General features: G+C 41.8%; 1 protein-coding gene across 13 annotated transcripts in view; it reads right to left on the bottom strand.

Annotated features, from left to right (window-relative positions):
* Positions 1-22,870, bottom strand: part of KIAA0825 (KIAA0825 ortholog) — a 377,294-nt gene that overhangs the window by 325,733 nt on the left and 28,691 nt on the right. For 5 of the 13 annotated variants that reach the window (XM_084833751.1, XM_084833745.1, XM_084833755.1 and 2 more), the window contains 2 exons: positions 19,808-19,951; positions 15,045-15,184 (listed from right to left, as the gene is read on the bottom strand). The exons of 1 other annotated variant lie outside the window; for it this stretch is intronic. In XM_084833751.1, coding sequence (XP_084689877.1) covers positions 15,045-15,184; positions 19,808-19,951 — 284 coding nt within the window. Of the gene's footprint in view, positions 1-1,485; positions 1,910-15,044; positions 15,185-19,807; positions 19,952-20,759; positions 20,872-22,870 lie in introns of all 13 variants that reach the window. 7 more of the 13 variants (XM_084833749.1, XM_084833750.1, XM_084833756.1 and 4 more) reach the window with 4 other exon arrangements.

The following is a 22,870-nucleotide window of genomic DNA, read 5'->3' on the forward strand; positions in this document are numbered from 1 at the left end:
CCATCCTGCTAGTTGTCCTGTTCCCACCAGTACTGAAGATGTGATATTTGGATTCCCCAAGTACCAGATACCAACCAGACAAAGTATAGGTTTCAAGACAATGTTGCTGAGACAACAGGGGAGTGGTCTGGCCAGGTAGCTAGAGCTTGAGGTCAGAGTCTACAGATTGTATCCAATGTTAGTCCTACTTAGAATAGACACACTGAAATGAATGGGCTTAAACTAGTCATGACTAAATTAAGTCCCATTCATTTCAGTGGGTCTACGCCAAGTAGGGCTAACATTGGATACAACTCAAGAAGTTGGTCAGAAGAGGTGCTGTACCAACAAGGTCCAAGAAGTAACTAAAGATTTTCACAGCTGGCCCTGCAGCTCTACCCCTTCCTCATCCACTGAATAGATTGAGCTTGGTCACACTTAAATCAAAGGCATTTGCATTTCCTTGGAAGCAATGCTAGGAAAAGGAAGTCCTTGTGTTTTGAGGTGCTGCTTCACCTACTAATGTTCACTTTTACACAAGCCTGTTAATATTGTTGTTCCTTGGGCTCGGGGATCCTGTAGGAGGAGGAGAGCTGAACTGAAGCATGTTACAATAGGCACCCAGTTGGCTCCCAGGGCTCAGCACATGGGCTGGTATCCCAGAGACTCCACCAGGATGTGTCAACTCTTCCTGGCCTCAGCAGGTACTGGTACCAGCAGTGGAGTCCTGCTCTGGAGTCAAGATTGCAGAGGCCACACTAGGATGTAAGGGTCCTGGTGATTCAGCCTCTTCCTCTGAGAATATGCTTTCCAAATCAGGCTCTGCAAGGTGCTGGGACATGACATCACCTTCACTCTTGTTGATACAAAGGTTATATCACTTTGGACAGGGATTTTTAAAAATATATTTATGAAGTATTTTTTCTTTCAGCACTATATAAATATATACAGGTAACAAGAATTTGAATCAGTTTTTGAGATCACATTAATAGGATCATGCTGTTAAGCGTTTCAGAATGTGGATGATATCTGAAGTTCACAATTGTTTTTTGACTGAGATTTTGCTATAAGCAGAGTGAACGAAACAACCAAAGAAGAAATCAGCTAGGGACTGCAGAAGCTCTGACTGAAATTTGGCTTCTGCCACAATGAGCAATAAGGACAGGTTGCTTACCTGTAAATGTAGTTCCTTGAGTGGTCTTTTGTGCATTCACATATATGGGTTCTGTGCCTGTACAGTGTCAGAACTTTCTAGAGCTGAGACGTTTGGGTGGGACGACACACCCCTGCCCCCCGCACATGCCTTTGGCAGCGCTCCTGCCTTTCCTCTGTTTCTCTGAGGATGCCGCAGTGACAGCCCAGGCTGAGAGGAAGTTGAAAAGGAGGGTGGGTTATGTGACTGCACAGATGACCAGTTGAAGAACTAGAGCTACAGGTAAGCAACCAATCCTTCTTCCTTGAGGTGTCTGTGCATCACACATATGGGTGATTAGCCAGCTGACTTACCAAAGGACATGGCAACATGTGGTCAATTCAGTTTAGAAGCCAGCACTGCCCGTCCGAAGGAGGCATTTTTTCATGCGCGAACATCGAGGCAGTAACATTTGATGAACGTTGTGGGCTATGACTAGATAGCAGCCTTGCATAATTCCTGAAGAGGAATGCCCCTTGAAAAGGCAATTGAGGAAGTGACAGCCCTGGTGATATGTGCCCATACTGATTGCAGTACTAGGAGTCAACCCAGAGCATAGCAAAGTTTAACAGTTTCTGAAACCCAAACTGAAAGGCGCTGAGTGGAGACAGCAAGTCTGTTATTTTTGCTCCCACAGCAGACAGTTTCTGAATCTTCTGAAATGAGGATGTTTGGTGAAGATAGAAAGCCTGAGCTCTTCATTCATCTAACATGTGGAGGAAGATTCCAAGGATAAGGCTGCGTTCAGAAAAAAGACAGGAAAGGTAATATTGTGATTCAAATGAAAACATTTAACGCTCTTGGGCAAAAATGTTGGGTAATGCTGGACAACAGTAAATGAGGGATCAGACCTAAGAGCCGCTAGTTCACTTATTTGACATCTGGACATTATGGCGACAAGGAAGAGCACTTTAAAAGTCAGATGTGGCAAGGGGTTTGAATGGTTTGGACATCAAAGCAGTCAATATTACAGACAGACATCAGGTAGGAATTGGCCTAGAGACTGATGAGTATAAGTTCTTCAGACCTTTGAGAAATTTTTGAACCACTGGATGGGAGAACGACGTATGTCCTTGGATTCTACAGTGGAACACAGCCAATGCTGCCAGATAAGCTTGGAGAGATGATAAGACAGGTAACTGGATCGACTGGAACAGATGCTGCATATGACTGGAATGCCCACTATTTGACATTGAAGAATTGGCAGGTGCTGGGCTGCTGAGTTGCTTCTAAAAAATTTTGATGTCTGGAAACACTGTGTACAATGGAGCAGTCCAATAACAATTTGTGCGAAGTTCCTTCTATCTGTCTTAGTGCCTCAGCCAAGGTGTTATCTGCCCCATCCAGATGGACTTCATTTATTTATTAAATTTCTTAATCGCCCATCTGGCCAGTCACCTGGCCACTCTGGGCGATGTACAACAGTATAATTTAAAACAGTAAAATTACACATTAAAACATTGTCTAAAACTACCCTAACTCACCCCAAATGCCCGCCTGAACAACCAAGTTTTCAGTGCGTGGTGGAAGCTCATTAAAGAGGGGGCATGGCGGAGTTCCCTAGGGTTGGAGTTCCATAGAGTGGGGGCCACCACAGAGAAGACCCTCTCCCTCATCCTCACCAGTCTAGCTGTCCTGGCTGATGGGACAGAGAGAAGGACATTCGAGGCTGATCTTGTTGAGCGGCCTGTCTGGTGTTGGTGGAGGCGTTCCTTGAGATAGGCTGGGCCGGAACCGTATAGGGTTTTAAAGGTCAAAACCAACACCTTGAATTTGTCCCGGAAAACAACTGGTAGCCAGTTCAACTCCTTCAGCACTGGAGTGACGTGATCACGCCGGCGGCTGCCTTTAATCAGGCAAACCGCCGCGTTCTGCAACAACTGCAGCTTCTGAACTGTCTTCAAGGGTAACCCCATGTAAAGCGCATTACAGTAGTCTAGACGAGAGGAGACCAGGGCATGTACTACCGATGGGAGCAGATGGTTGGGAAGGTAGGGGTGCAGCCGCCGTATCAGATGGAGTTGGTACAGCGCTGTCCGGCTCACAGCTGACACCTCAGCCTCCATGGACAGCTGGGAGTCTAAAATGACCCCCAGGCTGCAGACCTGGTCTTTCAAGGGTAGCTGTACCCCATTCAACACCAGGTCAACATCCCCCAACCTCCTCTTTTCTCCCACCAAAAGTACCTAGGTCTTGTCAGGGTTCAGCTTCATCTTATTCCTCCCCATCCAGATAGCACACAGTTAGATTCCTTGAGCTATAGCCCATTCCCATAGGTCTAGAATGAACCAAAGAAGAGTCTTCAATCAGGTCCCCCCATGGTATATAACCTTCAATCAGGTTATATACCAAACATTGGCAGTGTTGTCTGATGCAATTTGCACAACTCGGTTTTGGACAATGTCCTTGAAATTGACCAGAACTTTATGGACCACCAGTAGTTCCAGAGTATTGATGTTTTCCCTCTGGGGACCATAGGGCACACACTCAGTACAGGCCACAACAGGCTCCCCATCCTGGATGGATGTGTCACTAGTCACTATCTGAAACAGATAGGTGCAACAGGACCATCCACCAATGGAAGGAATGATGGATCGATCTCAGTAGTACGAGTTGGATCCAAGATGAACCCTGCTCAGGGCAAACAGCAGTTAGGAACCAACAGAGGTGGTCACTCTAAGTAGGTGACTGATGCCAGAAAGAGAGATCAAATTCCTGGGTGCAATGAAGCATGCCATTGCTGTGAGGGTGACAACTGTGTCTGCCAGGAGGAAGGCTCTGGCCCTTTCCGAGTCCAACATGCCTCCAATGTATTGAATCAGAGTGATTGAGACCAGGTGGAATTTGGAGACATGGATGCACAGGCCTAGGCTGGAAAGAAGAAGAGCAAAGAAGCAAACAAGATGGTGCCACAATGAGCCAACCATTGGTATATGGGGATACTGTGATGCCTTGCAGCTGACTGTCAACGCTTGAAATTGATAGTACTGTTAGTGGCAAATCTCAGATAATGAGATCTGAGAAAGGGTGAATTGAGATATGGAAATAAGCCTCTTTAAGATCCCTGGAGGCAAACCAGGCCCTTCCCTGGAGCAGGAGAAGAATTGAAGTGAGGATTACCATTCGGAACTTCTTTAGTTAGATAAAGGAATTAAAATCCCTTAAGTCTAGAATGGTTCAGAGGCCCCCAACCTTCTTCTGGACAGTAAAGTAACGGGACATGAACCCCGAGGTGCCTTGCTGGGGGTTAACTCTCTCAATAGCTCCTTTCTGTAGCAGTGATGTAACTTCTTCCTCCAAATGGGGGGAGGAGAAGAGGCCATGACCTTCAGGGAGACCAAAGGGGGAAGCAAACTTCTATATTATATGCACACTGCACAATGGCAAAAAATCATTTTTCAGTAGTAATATGACACCATGCTATGTACTACCTACTGTATTTAGTTGGGAGCCAAAAGTGGGGTGATCCATCTCATTAAAGTGCAAAGGGTCAAAGGCACCACTTTTATCCATCACCCAGTTTGTGACATGACTGCTGTCAGTATCAAGGGAAGGTGAAAGCTCTTCTGCATTGCTGAGATCAGCTCTTATGAAAGGAGTGGTCACTGGAATTGTATCGATTGCTTTTGGCACTGAATCTGGCTCCAAGGTCTGGGACTTGGGAATTAGAGTTGTTGGGGTGCACCAATACCCACATGGTTTAAGGTGTCATTTGTAGCAGAATTGAACAAGCTTTGTTCAACGAAGGGCATACGCTTGATGCGGGATTGAGCAGCCTTTGTGACTGCCGCAGAACATAGCCATGTGTATCTGCATAAAGCAATCGCCCCTGCCATGGCGATTTACCTCACAGTCTGCCATGTACTTAGCCATATTTGCTGTTTAACTAATTTAATGGCTTTGGTTTTGAACAACCTGGCAAATATACTAGTAAGGAGGCAGTCTTCTGCCACAGGAAAAAATTGGTAACGAGCCATACAGGTTTGATAATTTGCAAAATGAAATGCAAAACCCACAGCAGAGTAGCTTTTGCAGCCCATCATGTTCAACTTGCTGTCAAGGGCTCCTTGGAGGTCTCTCTCTGTCTAAACCAGTAGCCAAGTCCAGACACAGACAAAGGAATTCCTTTCAAAGCTTTATTCTTCTTTTACAACTTAACAACTATACCGATTGCAACTAGATCTGAGCAGCACAGTACCTATGCCCTAAGCTGGAACAGTTGGTCCCCGTTTGAAAGGGAATTACTGGCAGACCCCTGAACTTAAGGACTAGGGAGAGTCCCTCCCCTTTTCCCTTGGAGCCTCTGGGCACAGCCGTTGTTCGCGTCCCAACCTGGCACTTCGCCTCCTTTCCGCGCCCTCCATCTGGCGCCGCTCTCTGCATCTGCGTCGTGCATCTACCAAGTCTGCTATCTGTGCTTGGTCACTCCCTGGACTGCTAACTAAGCTAGGAATGCTGGTGGGAGGAATCTCCATCAGCTGTTGGTCCTGGGAAAGAGGAGCGCGCTCCTCTCCCAGGAGCAACTGCTCTTCCTCAGAATCAGAACTACTCTGGGATTCTATGGGCTCAGTGTCCACCCTGACACTTGTGACCTTCTTGATCGCTTGGCACTGAATGAGGCTTCAATTGTGTCTTATTATGCCCAGACTCTATAATAATGTATGTTGGAACAGGGTGTTGAGAAAGAAAAGTACAACTTTCTGGTTGAACTCAGAACAGATTCTCCATCCTCTCTGATGTTGGAGGAGTGGAGGAGCGCTTTTCCAGGATTCTCTGGCAGCCTTGAGGAAGGAGGGGAGAGTTGGTAAGGCCACAGGACCTGAGATTTCTGACTGGACAAAGTCCATTGCTAGGTCATCAACTGGTGTATCCACTCACTGGATCTCCAATCCCAATGATGCAGGCATGCGGAATAACTGTTCCATGTAAGGAAGGTTGTCCTCCATTGGGGATGGCTTAGAACCACTGCCCACTCCCTGGTCAGGGGAGGAAATGGAAGGTTGAGTAGACTTCAAGTCAGATGAATCCCACTGATAGTCTTCCAAATCGGATTCCAACTGCATTGGTGGTTCTAATGGTTTTGGTATGTTTGTCTTCACAGTTAGAGGAGTGTGAGTGGAGCCTGTGATAGTAATTGTCCAAGAGACATGTAACACAGCTGGAGCTGATGGTACTACAGTGGCAAATGCCACTGGAACTGCTGGGGATGCTGATGTTAGCGTGACTTTTAGTTATGGTAAAATACTATTTTGTGGTTAAAGTTTGTGGTACCAAAGTGGTCAGTTCCGAGATTGGTTGGTGGACTGTGTAGCTGACACAGTACGTGTTCTGTGAGTGGTTGGTCTGGTTTCTGGTGACCTCCTGCAGTTGGGGAAATCTGGGACCACAGTGGATATGGTTGGAAATACCATGGTTGTTCCCTGTAGTAGCTTGGAGGGGAGTCTAGTCTTCTGAGAGCATGATGCAGAGAGCAAGAGTATCAATCCATATAGGGTTCTCGCCAGGATGACCCCCATCCTCTCCTCTCTGTGCAAAAATGGTCAGAGCTCCTGGAGTAGTACAAGTCCAGTGAACTGTTCCTCAGCTCCATGGGGTGATGGTATTGAGGGGATGCTACGTGGGTCATCACATTTGAGAGCTCTGACTGTGAAATAGGCATTAAGGGATCCCATAACTCACCTTTTGATGAAGAACCCGGTGCACAGGTATCATCCACAGCCACTGAAGTGATGCACGATGGTCTCTGCACCACAGAGATAGGCATGAGTTGCACTGGTAGTTGCAGTGGAAGTAATGGCCTTTCCCACAGGGATTCAGCCATATCAGCCTGAGGAACCAGGGATGGCAACAGTGTAGGAGAGTACGAATCCCTTTCTGCCAGTGGAGGAGTATACAAATCCCTTTCTTCTTCTTGGGCTGGTCAGCCTGAACTGATGCGGGGCATCTAGCCTTAGTCGGTTTCCTAAGCCAATGACCTGGCAAGGGGTCAACTGTCAATAGATCCAACTGTGATCTAGGGGCCAGTGGTCAGGGCAGATCTGGCAAATCTGGTGCTGATGTCAATGGAGTGATGAGTGCCTTCATAAGAGACTGCTTTGAGTAGATTGAGACCCAACTGGTTTCAGACTGTTTTGCCAGGTCCGTTGCCTGTAGCACTCACTGCTCCCAAAATACTGCACAAAGGTAAGAGGAGCAATTTTGTTGTACTTGTTTAGTAAAACTTTGTCAGTATGTGCACAATTCTATTAAATGGGCCTTGCCCAAACAAAAAAATGCAGCGGTTATGCCTGTCGGTTGGTGATAGTTTGCTCCTGCAGTCCGCACATTTATGGAATGGGGCTTCAAGAGCCATAGGCTGTGTTTTGGTTACCGCAAGAGCAGTTTTAAATAGATCACAAAGAAAAAATTAAACAAACATTTAAAAGAATGAATTAAGACAAAGAAAATAAGGGAAAAATAATAAACGTAGACACTCAGCTCAGTCTCTTTTGTTTTACTAAAGCTATTTGGGGAGAAAGCTCTCAACAATGGTGCTGCTGTGGCAGTCAAAGAGAAACTGAGTGGAAAGAGGGGGAGAACCGCCCTAGGCATGCAGCTATAAACCATTTATTTATTTATTTATTTATTTATTTATTTATTTATTTATATTTCATTATATTTCTATCCCACATTTTTTCCATCATGGAACTCAAGGTGGCTACATATGGTTCCCAAGTGGTCTCCCCTCCAAGCACTGACTAGACCCAAACCTGCTTAGCTCCAGCAAGGTGGCTGTCTCATGTGCCTTCAGACTATGCCCTGGGACCCTTGGAGGCTTGCAGGATCAGGACCAAACTTCATACACAGCCTCCCCTAGTCAGGAGGCACTCAATGCACCATCAAAACCCTGCATGATCACTCACCAAGTAGCGAAAATCCCAAGTGCACCAAAAATGGGGTGGTGGCTATAAAACTTTGCAGGTTTGCAGGATCAGGACCAAACCTCATACGGAGCTGTGACACTCTTTTGCTCATTTGCCAAAGCACTACGGTGCTTTCTCACTAAAGCAGAATTGCGCTTTTATCCCCATAGACATTACTGGGATGGAGGCTTTAACATGGTCCCAATGCCACAATTGCAAAAATGTGCAAATCTAAAAATGCAAAAAAGTGCAAAGGAAAAAAGTTTAAAATAAAAAATGCACAAACATGCAAAGGAAAAATAATTTAAAAAGAGGAACAGAGGCAATTGCAGAATAGGGGAAAATGGGGGAATAGGGGAAAAGCATGCTCACTTTTCTCCCCATCCCAGCAAACTGCCAGGGAGTTTCCATTACATAGAGAGCTCCTACGAAAAACAGAGCAATGGCAGAAATCTGAACCACTCTTGCTGCACGACTCTGTAAGCGAGCAAAATAACGCACAGTGCTTGACAGATAAAATGGTAACACATGGTGGTTTAAATACCCCCTACTGCAGACCGTAGTTTATCAGAGTGGCTTATTTTGGCCAAATCAACCATCGTGGATAAAAAAGGCCCGACAGACAACACGATAACCCACAATGGGTTAAATAAGCCCTCACAGCTTATTTAACCCATCATAAGTTATCATATCATCCAAATCCAGTCTTTATCATTTCCCTTATGGTATAAAAGGACAGGTCCTCTTATGAATCAGCAATTGGTTAAACAACAGGAAGCAGATGGTAGGAATAAATGGACAATTTTCACAAGTAGCACAAGCAGAAGGACCTTCCCCCTAAGGATCTGTATTAGTCTTTGTACTATTTAACGTATTAACAAATGATAAGGAATCAGGAGCAGGCCAAGTTTGTGCATGACAGCAAATGTTGAAGGTTAGTGAATTCAAGGAGACGGAAGGGCTCTCACCAAACTGAAGGATATGGACAACAAAGTGGCAAATAAGATTCAATGTAAGTAAATGTTATAGCCTCCACACTGGGTCAAGAAGAATACTAAATTTACATATACACTGAAGAGGTCTGAACACACTGATACTATTAGAAAGGAAATCGTCAGGTAGCTATGGATAGGTCATATTTTATTGTACTGTGAATAAGTAATATAAGGCTAAATCTGTGGAGAAATGAAGGTTAGGAGTAGGATATGAAAAATCGGTGATCTTCCTCCCCACATGCCAAATGCCTTCCACTAACACACACAAGGCTGTTTGGATCCTTGCCTATATAGGCTTGCATCTTGCTATCAAATTGTGAATATGTGATTATAACCTTAAATAGCTAAAATGAACATCACAGAGGTACAGACCTTATCTAGTCTAATAACTATGAAAAGTTTTACAACTGCGTCATACAAAACTATAAATGCTCCTTTAAATGGAATAATATGTGGGTGGCTTATAAAATACTCTACATAAAAAGGTCTTTTCAAGAAACCACTGAGCATGAATGAGTTTGAAACAGTGCTCCTGAAACAAATATCTCCTCTTTATCAAAGAGCTTTTTCATGAATGCAAGGACTTCTATGGAAAACAATACCTTGAGGTACTTCTGATGGAATAGTCCATTGCACGAACACTGCTTCTAAACATGATAAAATACAGGGATGTACCTTCATAACTTATGTAACCTTCTCTTAGAACTCTGAAACCTGATGCACTAGCCATAGGCTTTGGCTTCCGGGATATTTTGTCAAAGACTGCTATTGTAGTATCTGATGTGTCTTACTTAATCAAATTTAATAGATTACAGCTTTGTGAATTGGAATAGCTCAACTATTGTTCATTCAGCTAGATTTGGTTTCATTTCATTCATTTCAGAATAGGTTTCAGGCTAATCTGGATGATAACCAATGACTACAAACCAATATAAAGCCTTCACAGAACAATATATTTCAGCAATTTGTCCTAACTATGATACAAGGATTAGACAGGTGAATTTCAAGAGACTTTACTGTAGTATAAACCACAATGCTCCAACACAGCAAAATAAATATCAGTTTCTTTTTGTATTTGATTTTGTTCTTTTTGTATTTGATTATAACATGACATCATAATCATCATAAAGTATGGATCTGCCATATTTTTCATATATTTACCAAGAATATTTGTTTACTTATTTATGCTATTTATAGACCGCCCTACAACAAAAAGTTCTCTTAGTGACTTACAGAACAAAACAATACAATTAAAAAATCACATTACAATAAAATGCAGCACACACACCAGTGAGGAGCAAAACAGATTCATTTTATAGTTGAACAAGTACAAATGGTATAAATTGCTCAAACTCCAGTGCATGAATCTCATCATAAATAAAAAAATTGTGAATCTGCTTATTGTGGAGAAGCCAAATCACACAGTAATATTCTTGTATTAGCTTTCCTAACATAAAAAATTGGTTTACTAAAATGCCTCCAGCAAATAATAGGTCAATAAAGAGGATTAAATCCATTATTTTTTTATGACAGATAAAGCTCTTTATACTGACACTGTTTCAGCCTGAAAGTGGGGATGTTTCCAGATTATTATTGTCCTAGAATTTTTTTTTTACCAACTCCTATAAAGCATTATATTGTAGCAGTAAGTGTGAGCTGAATGAAAAGTGTACATAAACACCAATGGAAGAGTACATTCACATGAAGGCCCACAGAATGTGCAAAATAACAGCATAAACAAGACATTTCACACATTGCCCTATCCATATAGAGTCTCCAAGTCAAAATACAGTTACAAAATGGGGATAAAGATAGGAAAAGCTACAAAATAATCTCATAATAATTCTGAATTTATGCACATTTTCCAACACTGCTTGGGAAAAACACATCTTGACTAACGAAATGTGAAGGGAAACTCTACTTGTGTAAATTTTTCATGCTTTCCTGTAAATGTGCACAGTGGTTAGTATTTATATGCGTTCTTCATTTATCTCACATTAACTACAACAACAAAAGCAACAACAACAGACATTTAGAAAGAAATGCTGTATTGAAGATCTGCCAGCTGAAGAGCTATAAGAGTCAATATAAGCCCTCCTACACCAGCAGAACACAAGTTATGCCACTGGCACAAAAAACAGGCTGGCAAAAATACCCAGATATGCTGTCAGCAGTGACGTTGGGAAGAACATTTTCCATTGCTTTATTTTTCCACAGCAAAATTTCTGATACTTAAGTTCATTAGTAAAAATGAATGTATGCCAATTGCGAATAAAATACTGGGCAAGCTTGCCAGTTTCAACATTGTAATTTATGTGTTTCAGGTGATTAACCTTAGCAAGTATGTGGGAGAATACACATATGTCACTGAAATGCATATATATCTCAGATTAAAATGGAACGAATAAATAATGACCGCAAAACTGAACGTGCCCCAAAAACCATATTGGAAGAGAGTTGAACTCTGTTGAAATAGATGAGTGGTTGTCAGCATATCATGAAAAGTTCTTTGGGTTGCTAAAATAAATTAGTGTGTCAACAGTTTATTTAGTGTTTGGCAGTTTAGCAGTTTTTTCTTAAATTTAAAAAATTTAAATTTAAAATTAAAACCTTTGGCAGTTTTTTCTTAAATTTAAAAAATTTAAGCGAAGTACATGCTATTGTTTTTAATGTTTTGGAACTATTCCAATACAAAATTCTACAACTTTTCCAATACAAAATTAATGTTTAAATCACATTAAGTATGCTTTAATTTTTTCCTCAAATATTTCAGGTCAAATACTTGTGTGTTGGGACAAAAAATTACTTTCAGAACAGAAAATTACTGTTCTTTCAGAATGTACTTTCACCACCAGAATGGCTAAAACAAGGTGGAGGTATGGGCAAGACATAGGTGTCATAGCGAAGGAGAACACTTGTGCCATATCCTATGCTCCTTCAATGAATGACCATGTCTCTGTCAATTCTTTAACTTTACACTAGCCTTGGATCTGGCACAAAGCATTTCCCTTCCACTGACTTCAAGGGGAGGGGAACAACATTTTAAAATAACCACTCCCAAGCTCCGCATCAATAAATGCCCTTCCCACGTCATCATGACAGAATACAGGATATGGTGCCCTACATAGGCCTGTGCCACATGCACTTTCATCTGTGTTGTGGCCTTCATGCATGGCCCAATCACAGCATGTCATAACCAGTATATAAACTCCACGCAGGGAGGCCACAACCCAGATGACAGGGCACGCAGCACAGGGTTAGATCTCTCTCTGGCCTCATGTTGTACACACTTAGAACTCGCAAGGGGGAACCTTAGTGATGGGAAACTATGAAAATGGGGCCTAGTCTCACAATACACATGGGAACTTGAGCACATTGACAACACTTCTCTGCCTAGAATCCTAATAAGTACCTAGCCTACTCATGAGCACTTTTTGCCTTACAAGATCACATCCGATACTCAGACAGCAGAACAAGCTATCACCACATCCACAGGGTCCCACTACAAACCCCAAGGGCAAACGGGTAAGTATATCACTGCAGTCTACCCCTCCTTGCATTAGAAGGAGGCCAAGCCATGAGCATTGACAGAGCAGTCAGGGAACACCATTCCCTTTTCTTTCTCACTCCCTCATCAATTCCCACTCTGCATCCAGGTTCAGGGACTTTGTGCTCCAACTGCTGCCTATTGTTCATGGTGCCACTGGGGCTGATGGAGTGGGGGTACTGTGGTGTCATCTTGATTGTTATGTGTGTGGTGATACAGAGGTAAGTGTTGGTGATATGCACCTGTTGTCATAAGTTCATTGTGTGGGTGCCATGTGGGCCTTATCATCAATTCAGTTCCTGACTGACAGGCCCTGGGGGTATTTTCAGGGATGTGTGTGTCATTTTTACACCAATTTTGTATTTTCTGATTGTGTTTCTCCTCCCTTCCAGGCCAAGCATGCATTGGATATGGTGACCATTTCACTGGCATAGCAGCAGCATATCTCCAGCACTAGTAAATTTTGAATATAGGATTTCTCTGTCCATTATTCAAGTTAATAGATGTCTGATTTAATTCATTATCCACTTAAAATATAAAACAGTGAACTGATTATTATTAATCTATGATGACCTAATAATAAAAAAGGCTTGCCAACATTTTGGAGGAAGATCTCTTCCTTGTCCCATGTGCCCCTTAGTTGCTCATTATTTTATCCTGGCCGAAGTTTTACCATGGCAGCATTAAACAAGAAGCCCGTTTGTTCACTTTTCTCCTTGGACAAGAAGAGTGATGTGCCCTGCAAAGGATTTTTTCCCTAATGGACACCCAATAGAAACAATGGGCCTAGAGATGTCTTGACACTTCAAGAAATGAGCCAAATCTTTCCTGTGGCTATATGCCTTCCTGTGGCTATATGCCTTGCTGTAAAAGGGAATCTGAAAGTATGGGGAACCAGAGCTCCTTGTACAACAGGCAGAAAATGGTGGATACAGCTTTTTCTATCACTGAATCTCCATATCAAGAAACTTTTGCCTTTGTTCAAGGTATAATACATATTCCTTTATGGCAAAATAAAGGAAGTGTGTTTATTTAAGAAGCTTGCCTAACTAGCTTATTTCATGGCGTTAGTAGAAGTCAAGCACGGTAACTAGGGCTGCAAGGATTAATAGGTCAGATCAGGGGTGGGGAATGTGTGGCACTCGAAATGTTGTTAGACTACAACTGTCACCAGCCGTAGCCTGCATGTATACTTTTTTTAAAAAATACAACTGTTTATAAAGACTGTGGATGGCAAGCACCATCTTAAAAGTGGCATTCTCCCTTCCCTCACACACAGGAAGAATGCTTCTCTAAGATGATGCCTACTATATGTTAGTGATCATAGTGATTTTAGTGATAGTGATTTTATCCACGTGCACTTTTAATCGATAGATTGACTAAAATGTGATTAATCCATTTAAATTTCTTTAATCAGGTTACAGCCCTACCAGAAAACTGACCTAACAGAAAAGCATCAATCAGCATAGCTGCACTTGCTATTGCCTTCGGCTCACAGCATCACATAGCAGGGCTATGTAAGAGTATATGTGCTATGCTGCAGTGATGGAAAAGTGGGTGGTCTGCTACCAGTCCTGTTATGCAATATGGCACCCTGGGAGCCATTAGATCAATATAGACTAGTGAATCCCTGTACCAGTTTCTGGTGAAGTACCTAGCAGGAGAGGGAAGGGTAGGGAAAAAGGACCAGCCAACTTTGTCTATTTTCAAAGTAAAAACACATACAAAATAGTAGATAATCTGTATAATTATATGGCATACATGTTTTTCTATAATACAATAGTTAGTGATTAATTTTAGTACATCAAGTAGCGAAGAGGAAGACAAATAAAATATATGACCTGCTTCACAAGTCAGAATAACCCAGAACCTTTTAAAATTCTGAGTTATTGTGAACACAGCAACATGCTGCTGCACACTACTAGAATGCTCCCACTAAAAGCGGGAGATGATGAACAACCCACAAACCTTCTGTCCATGGTTTTAGTGTTATGTGAGAACCAGGAATTCTGGTTTGTTCTCCCCTGACAAGCCAGCGAAATAACAACTATTGCTTGTTGTGTTATTTCTCTGGCTTGTCAGGGGAGAGACAAGCCAGAGTTCCTGGGTCACATGTAATGGTAAGCTATGGTTTGTTTAGCTGGTTTCTAGTTCTCATGTAACAGAGTTCCTGGTTCATATGTATCAAAAGGTTTGTTTAGCTGCTCCATATGGAGTGGAAGCAATCCAGCAGAGTCTGTTAGCATGCTGCTACATTCACAATAACCCAGAAATTTTTAAATTCTGGATTTTTCTGACTTGTAAACCAGGCCTTTATAATATACAGATACACTACATACATACATACATACATATTCTTTATAAATCATTCCAATTATTTTTTATTGTTTGGTATGTAAATAATTGGGGGGGGGGTGAAAATAGCTTACCTAGAAGCATTTTTCTTTATTTTCTCATCAATGTCACCAAGTATCTGTTGAAACTCCAGATCTCCAGGAAGTATGTTTAACAAACAATCCAAGTTCGAAGAATCAAGAGAATATTCACCTCCCCACTCCATTTCCAAATGCTAATTACACAATAAAAATAGAAAACAATTAGTAAATTTTTTACCTCTTAGGGGTCGTTGATATACATTTGCAAATATGATTGCAAAGATGCTACATAATCAGAAACAAGGAAGCACACTAACAGCACAATCCTATACATCTCTACTTAAATATTAGACCGACTGAGTTCAATAGGGCATACTCCCGGGTAAGTGGGTACAGGATTGCAGCCTAAGATATGTAAGACCAGCTCCATCAGGCTTCTCCCTCCCTCAACTGTCTCCTGGCAGCAGCTATTCCATCAGGCTGCTGCAGATGGAAAGATAAGCATGGCTACTCCATTGGCTCTGCTGAAAGACCAGCTCCATTTAGCTCTTCTTCTCCTTAAATTCTTTCCATTAAATCTGGTCATAAGAACTTTGTAACTTTAAGAACTGGTATCTGACTTTGCTTGTTTTTCTCTTCCCTTCTCACTTTTCCTCTTTGTGTCATGAATTTTAGATTGTAAGCCGAGGGCAGTAGAGCTTATTCACTATGAAAGCTCAACCCCACAATAATCCAGGTTTTAAATATTTTTATCTGCAATGCAACAACAACAGCAGCAAAAAAGGGAGAATCATTTCATAAAATGTATCAATATATAGTAATTATTAACATCTCCCTTGATATAGAAAAAAGGGGGGAAGATCACAAAGGGGGGGATTTAACACAATTTGTCCATTTCAAATATATGCATTAATATAAACAGTCCAGATATCTAAATAAGCATCCATATGACTTATGGAAATATGCTCAAATGTAGCAAGAGGATGAGATCTTCAGTCCACTGACTGATAGGTGGTGGGTGTTTTTCCTTCCAAGCTTGAAGTGTAAGTCTCGTTGCAACTGTAAGGGCTCTCAATATCCAGTTTTGCTGTCCTTCTGTTAATCCCCACATCACAGGGGGGTAATTTAAAAGCATGTGTACATCCACTATTATCACAGATTTTTCAAGAACACAATAAGCCGGTTGGCTTCCAAGGTGTTACAGAATCTTTTGTCTTTTCTGTCAACTATGGCATGACGTTGCCTGGTTCACTAAGCTGATATGCCACTGATGTTCAATACATGCAGCTAAATAAGAACATTCTGGTGTGTTCCTCAAAACTAAGAATGCTACTAATATATGCATTTTCCTAACAGTAAAGGAGGGAGCAATCCTATGGCCGCTAGTCAGCAGCTAGACCGCCATAGGATATGTTGTTTTCCAGGAACCGATCTCGCAGCCTGCACTCCAAGGTTGGTTCCTGGAGAACTGACCTTCCCCCCCGCCCCGCTTCCATGCTACCTTGCAGGCAGCACGGAGAAGCCCCATGCTCTGCACTCACAAGGGGAGTGCAGAGCGGCCAAAAGGGGGCATTCCAGGGGGTGTTCCAGGGCGGGGAGGGTGGAAATGCCTGTATGACATATCCTATGTGTTGTACAGCAGCCGCCTCCCCTGCTCTGCTCTCCCATGGCTAGACAACTGAAAATGGCTGTCCAGCTGAAAACGCAGGGCAGGAGGAGTGCAGAGGGAACGAACCTCTCCGTGCTTCCCCTGCCCTGCATTGGATAGGCGGTCGCCTCTGGGTTCGGAGGCAGCTGCCTATCTGCATAGGATTGCGCCCTAAGTGTCCTGAAAATAGCTACCTTCTATATTTTATCATAATTATTATATTATTCATGCATCCAATAATTTGTGGATCATGAGTAAAGAGGAAAAACAGCTACATTGTGCGATTTTGCACACAATAGAATGATGAGAAATCAGCACTTTGCATAATAGCTAGCTAGTCAGTAGGATCCCAAATCAGATGTGAATGAATCATGCAGAAAATCTTACCAATATGAAAAATACATATCCACATTTGTGGAGAAGTATCCCAAACATGCAATTTCACATTTAAGAGAGATGAAAATATTTGCAGAAATAACTCAGAATCCAAAGTGGCTAGGGGGAGCAGAGAGTGACACAAAAAAGGCAAATCTAAACAGTTAAACCTAAGGGGAAAAAAACACTAATTACAAAGGTGGAAGGAGGAGAACTGACTAGGTAAGAACATTTCTAAGAAAATTTAGAACCGTCACTGAAGCCCATTTTAGGATGCTTTAATAAGAATATTGCTTCAAAATCTAAGCAGCTTTAACTTCTTAACTACATCAGCAGTTCAGCAATGGAATCGTCTTCCTTAAAGAAATACGTGAAATGTTCAAAGTATCTAGGGAATTCTTGAGGCATAACATATCCTATCTGATTTTTAAACTATCCTGTTTTTCGAAAACTCAAGATGGATAAAAATTTAACTCTATGGGTCTCATTTGGTTTCATTTGCTTTGGATCTCACTGTCTCGCTTAGTGATGGGGGTAATAAAAGATCCTTCTAAAACAGTCCGAAAGCTTAAATATGTTAAGTATATAGCCTTTGATACCCATATTATTAGAAAAGCCCCCAAACTGGAAGTCTTTCACTCAAAACCTTAAGTCATAAAGTTCTCACATAGCAGACAGCATAGAATAGGCAAAGTCACAAATGGAACTTACTACTATGCTATGGGAGGTTCTCCTTTAGACATCTGAATCAGCCTCATACTGGGGAGGTGAATATTTGCAGTAGCAGTCATGGTTAGGAATGGGTGAATTTGTCAGTTTCGCTTTCTCTTGCATTCAGTTTTTTAAAGTCTCAAGTTCTTTCCCTCATCTATGAAATTCCCATCTATCTGCACCAGCCAAATTCAATAGGTACAGCGATTCCGAGCATGGAGAGGACTATGATGTACCTACCTCCCATGTAGCCGCTAAAAATGAGGAGCCTATCAGAAAAAAGAGGTGGCAACCTTAATTCAGCACCACAAACAAGGCTGAATCCACAGGGATTCAAACCCAGACTTTTTAGAGCAAAGCATTCAAAGCCCTGGGCCTGGATGGACAAATCTATCAGATTTGGTTTCTTGCACATTTTAATTTTTTTTAATATCAATTTTTTTTTGTTCCAAATATGGAGACCTTTGTAAATGTTGGTAAATTATCAAAACTGAATTGAAACAAAAAACGCACCTATCCCTACTCAAGGTACATATCTATGTTTAAGGAATGCAAGGTATACTTGTGCAAAGCAAAGGAGGGGCAATCAGCATACAGAACTGGGGCCACAACTTTATTAGCTACAGTTTCCATTAATTGCCAATGCTAAAGCCAAATACAGCCATCTCCAGGTAGGACAGGAAAAGACTCATCTCTGAAACCCTGGACAGCTGCTGCCAGTAAGTGTAGACAATATGGAGCTAGGTGAACTAATGGTCTGACTTGATATAAGGCAGATTCCAGTGTTCCTATGGAAGAGTACAAAGCAAACTGGCAACCCACCAGCTGTCGGAAGAGCACAGCCTGCTTGCTGTGCAAAAGAAGGAAACATGGTGGCTAATGTCAGGAGGTGATATGAAACATCTGGGTTCTTCAACCACCACTCACTAGGGGGCACAGGTGTTACACCAGTGACCAGACACGAGCTGGCCCATAAGTCAAGAACTGGACCTCAAGGGAGCCCTGTGGTGACATGTGGGAACTGAACCCATATATCCCCTGAATATGGTTCCTGATAATGAAGTGCCCAACCAGCTGGGTTACAATACAGATCAAACGTGATTAGTAATAGGGATAAATTCTTGAAGTTTTTCCTATAAAAAGGCAAAGGGCTTTACCCCAGTCTGCCAAATAGAAAGCAATATAATTCCTTCCTGGTCCATGAACTGGTGATCCAGGAATGACCACAGCAAAACAGAAAGTGCAAAAACAGAAGTAAACTGTTGACACACCCACCCACAGTGAGCACAAAGATGCCCCTGTCAAAGATGGAAAGCCTGACTCATGCCCAGAGCAGGCAGCATGTTGAAGTGGGGCGGGTGAACACATGACAAGAACCACATAAACTTATTAGCTACAGCTTCCATGAATTGGCAATGCAAGGGCAGAGACTAAGAAATCTGGCAGTCTGCCTGCTGTAAGTCCAGCCCACCTGCTATGTAAAACTAGGGAAGTAGAGTGGCTAAAGGCTACAGACGATGTGAACCATCTGTGTCGCCCACAAACAGAGGGAACAAGTATTTTAGCAGTGATCAGAATAGCTTTCTAGTGAAATAACAAATAAAAACAGAACGCATAGATATTCAAAATAAATAATTAAATCAGCCACAAAAAATAACCATTTCTCAACATATTTGCCTGAATGAAAAAAATAATTGTATTGCTTCTGGAACGTACTCAGGCTTTGTCAGGCTTTTTACTGGTTATAAGAAAAAGAAAACATTTTTCTTGTATAATATGCTGTAATTCATATATAAAATACTTCATAGTATTTTTTTGCTTCCGTTAATTGCAAAGTGACAAAACATAATGGGATCTACATATGCCATTGCAGTCTACACATGACTCGCTATTTAACACATTTCTCATGTGAAAATAGTCATTCTGTAAACATGACAGTTTAGTTTCCATGCATGCAATTCCTATAAGATTTCTGTGTCATACTTGCTCAGATTACTTGTCAAAACATTGGATTTGCTCTTCTTAGGCTCACATGATCTTCTTGGCTTATGGTAATAAGTAGGGATGTATGAAAGTCACTTACCTTCCCGACGGAGTGATTCGCAGTGGGGGGGAGGCGCTCTGCACCTCCCCCCGAAATCCTAATCCGGCCGGCTCCGCTCCGCGGAGATTCCGCAGAGCTGCCGGCTGGGGCTGCCTGCAGCCGGACATCCAGCCGCTGGGCAGCCTGCAAGCAAAAACAAAACAAACAAACAAAACATCATACGCAAATGGCGGCGGCTACAGCGGCCCCCATTTGCGTTCCCTTTTTTTCGCTGTTTTAGCTTAAGTAAATATTTACGTAAGCTATTACGGCGGGAAAAAAAGGAACGCAAATAGCGCCCACTACGCTATTTGCGTTCCCCTTTTTTCGCCGTAATAGCTTATGTAAATATTTACGTAGGCTACAACAGCGAAAAAAAGGGAACGCAAATGGTGGCCGCCGTAGCCACTGCCATTTGCGTACGTGGTTTTGGGGGGGGGGGGCTTGCCATGATAGGCTATGTAAATACTGACGTAGCCTATAACGGCCTCCACAGGGACGCAAAAGGCTATGTTTATGTAGTATTTACTTAGTAAATTATTTTACTAATTTTTTTACTAAAAGTATTTACGTAGCCTATCATGGCTATGATCAGGAAAGGAATGGCAGGTAAGTGCTCCATTTCGCGCACCTTTCGTGGGTTGGGGGGGCGGGGGCTTCGTTCCGCCACGGATTTCAGGGGGCCAAATGCACTGGCATTCAGCCTCACCAAGATCCGTGGCGGAATTCTCTGACATCCCTAGTAATAAGCAGTGTTTCTGAGCATGCCATTTTAAAACGTCTTAAAGTCATCAATAAATATTATCCAAAGTATTCCCCATAACCTGGATACATGCATGTGAATTATTTCTGCAAGCAAGATTATACGTACGTAAGTGTGCATAACACCCATAACAAACAATACAATAAAGCATTTATGCATCTGAAACATCTAAACATTTGGAATAAATACCATTAACTTCTGCATTCTTCATTTGAAGGATAGTGATACCCTTCTTATTCTTTTCACTCTGGAGGCTGCTTCTATTTCTCCTTGGGACCCGGACATTTTCCCCCTTGGAATTCTGAATTGCCAAAATAGGCAGGCAAGACTGAGATTAGTGGGGGTAGACTTCCTACCAAATTTCATCTAGAAAGGAATTTGGCAGGGGATCTGGGGATTCACACACAGTGCCTGTGGCAGAATTTTATAGGAAATCAATGAAATCTGCCACTGCGTCATATAATTTAGATCAGCCTTCCCAACCTGGTGCCCTTGGAAGTGATGACTGGGATAGCCTTGGCCACTGCTTCACAATTTGTGTTTTTTGTTTTGAAGAAATATGCATGCTCATTTGTACATGCTCACACTTGATGGGATAAACATTTATTCTGTACTTAGGAACATGAAGCACGTTATAAAAGGTAAAGTGAGAATCACTCAAGTTCTATGGTATTGACCAAACAGCTTTTGAAAGACCTCTCTTTTGAAAAGTAAACCTATAATACTTATCAATTTACATTTATACCCTGTTTCCAACTACAAGTTTGGGGGAGCTCCCAGTGTTTCAAAAGCAATAGACATAAATGGCAAGAGGTAACAAATGAAAATGAATTAGGATAGTTTCAGAAGTTTAAAACCAATTGCTCTTTTATAAGCACAGGACAACTTTGAGATTGGATATGGAAAATACCCAATAAGAAAATAAAACTTTGTCTACAATCTAAGGAAGTTAAAAAGCTTAGCAAGATGAAAGCTGATGAAGAGAAGAGAACTTTTAACAACAGAAAGCAAATTAGCATGCTCTAAAGATCTTAAAACTCTTAAGATGGAGATGACAGTGTTTTCTGAATGCCGGCCATTGGTATGATAGAAGTATCAATGCCCAAAGGACGCACACATTTTGTTTGGAATGCTTCAAAATCTGTTCCATTAAAAAATACAGTGAGACAAAATAAATGAGCATGTACAAAGAAAATTATGTCTCTATTGTACCACCTTCAATTATTAAAAGGTACTGTCTGTCTCCAGCATGATATATAAATAATATGCTCAACACACCACCTTATTGCCAAGTATGATCACACTAAAGTGGAGCTGGAAACCAAATATCCAATCTATGCAGTATAAAACTCTGCTATATAACTGATATTCTGAAAAGGGCTCCCTTAAAATCTGTATCTGAAACTGTCACATGCTTCATAATCCTGGGAATTTAACTTTTATATATTAAAGAAGAATGATTTTATATTCCCTTATAATGTTATATTCCATAAAGTTTCCAGTGTTGGAAGCACTCCCGATTAACATCTTAGAGACCAACGTAATATGGGAGGGCAAGGTTCAGTTGGGTATCCTTGCACTCCCTATTCCTGCTCCAACCTCAGACACTACACGTTTTACTTACTGAAGTTCTGGGCTATACTTAGTGGTAGAGTACATGCTTTGCATGCAAAAAGTTCAAAGTTCTATCTTCAAGTTGTACTGGGAAAGTCTCCTGTCAGAAACCCTAGGGAGCTTCTGCCAGTCAGTGTAGACAATACTGAGCTAGATGAACCAATAGTCTGAACTGGTATAAGGCACCTTCTTATGACTCGGTATACCATATAATTCACAGGCCTGATCTTAAGAAAGCATACTTTGAGGAAGTATGTTAAAAAGTACACATATCCCTTTCTTCTCAGACAGTGGAAGTCATGAAACATCAGAATTTAGATACATCATTCAAAGGAAAATGAATACTCTATATTCCCCACACACAAATACAAGAGTAAAACAAGATGGAAAATTGATAATTTAAAATAATGCCAGTTTGATTACTTTGTGGTGATTGTTTCTGTTGCTGCTGTTGCTAGAGTAAGGGCACAATCTTATGCACGTTTAGACAGAAAAAAAGACCAACAATGCCCAGCATGCCCCAGCCAACCATGGCTGTCTGGGGGATGCTGGGCGTTGTAGGGCTTTTTTCTGTCTAAATATGCATAGCATTGCCCCTTAAAGCTCTCAAGAGACTAAAAGAAACTGCTTGAGAATTATAGCTGTTGCTGGGAATAAGAACCCACAAAAGAACAAAACCCCTTTTT

The sequence above is a fragment of the Heloderma suspectum genome, chromosome 2 (assembly GCF_057233095.1).
Source record: "Heloderma suspectum isolate Gila_16-S chromosome 2, 16-S_ref, whole genome shotgun sequence".
Taxonomy (NCBI): domain Eukaryota; kingdom Metazoa; phylum Chordata; class Lepidosauria; order Squamata; family Helodermatidae; genus Heloderma; species Heloderma suspectum.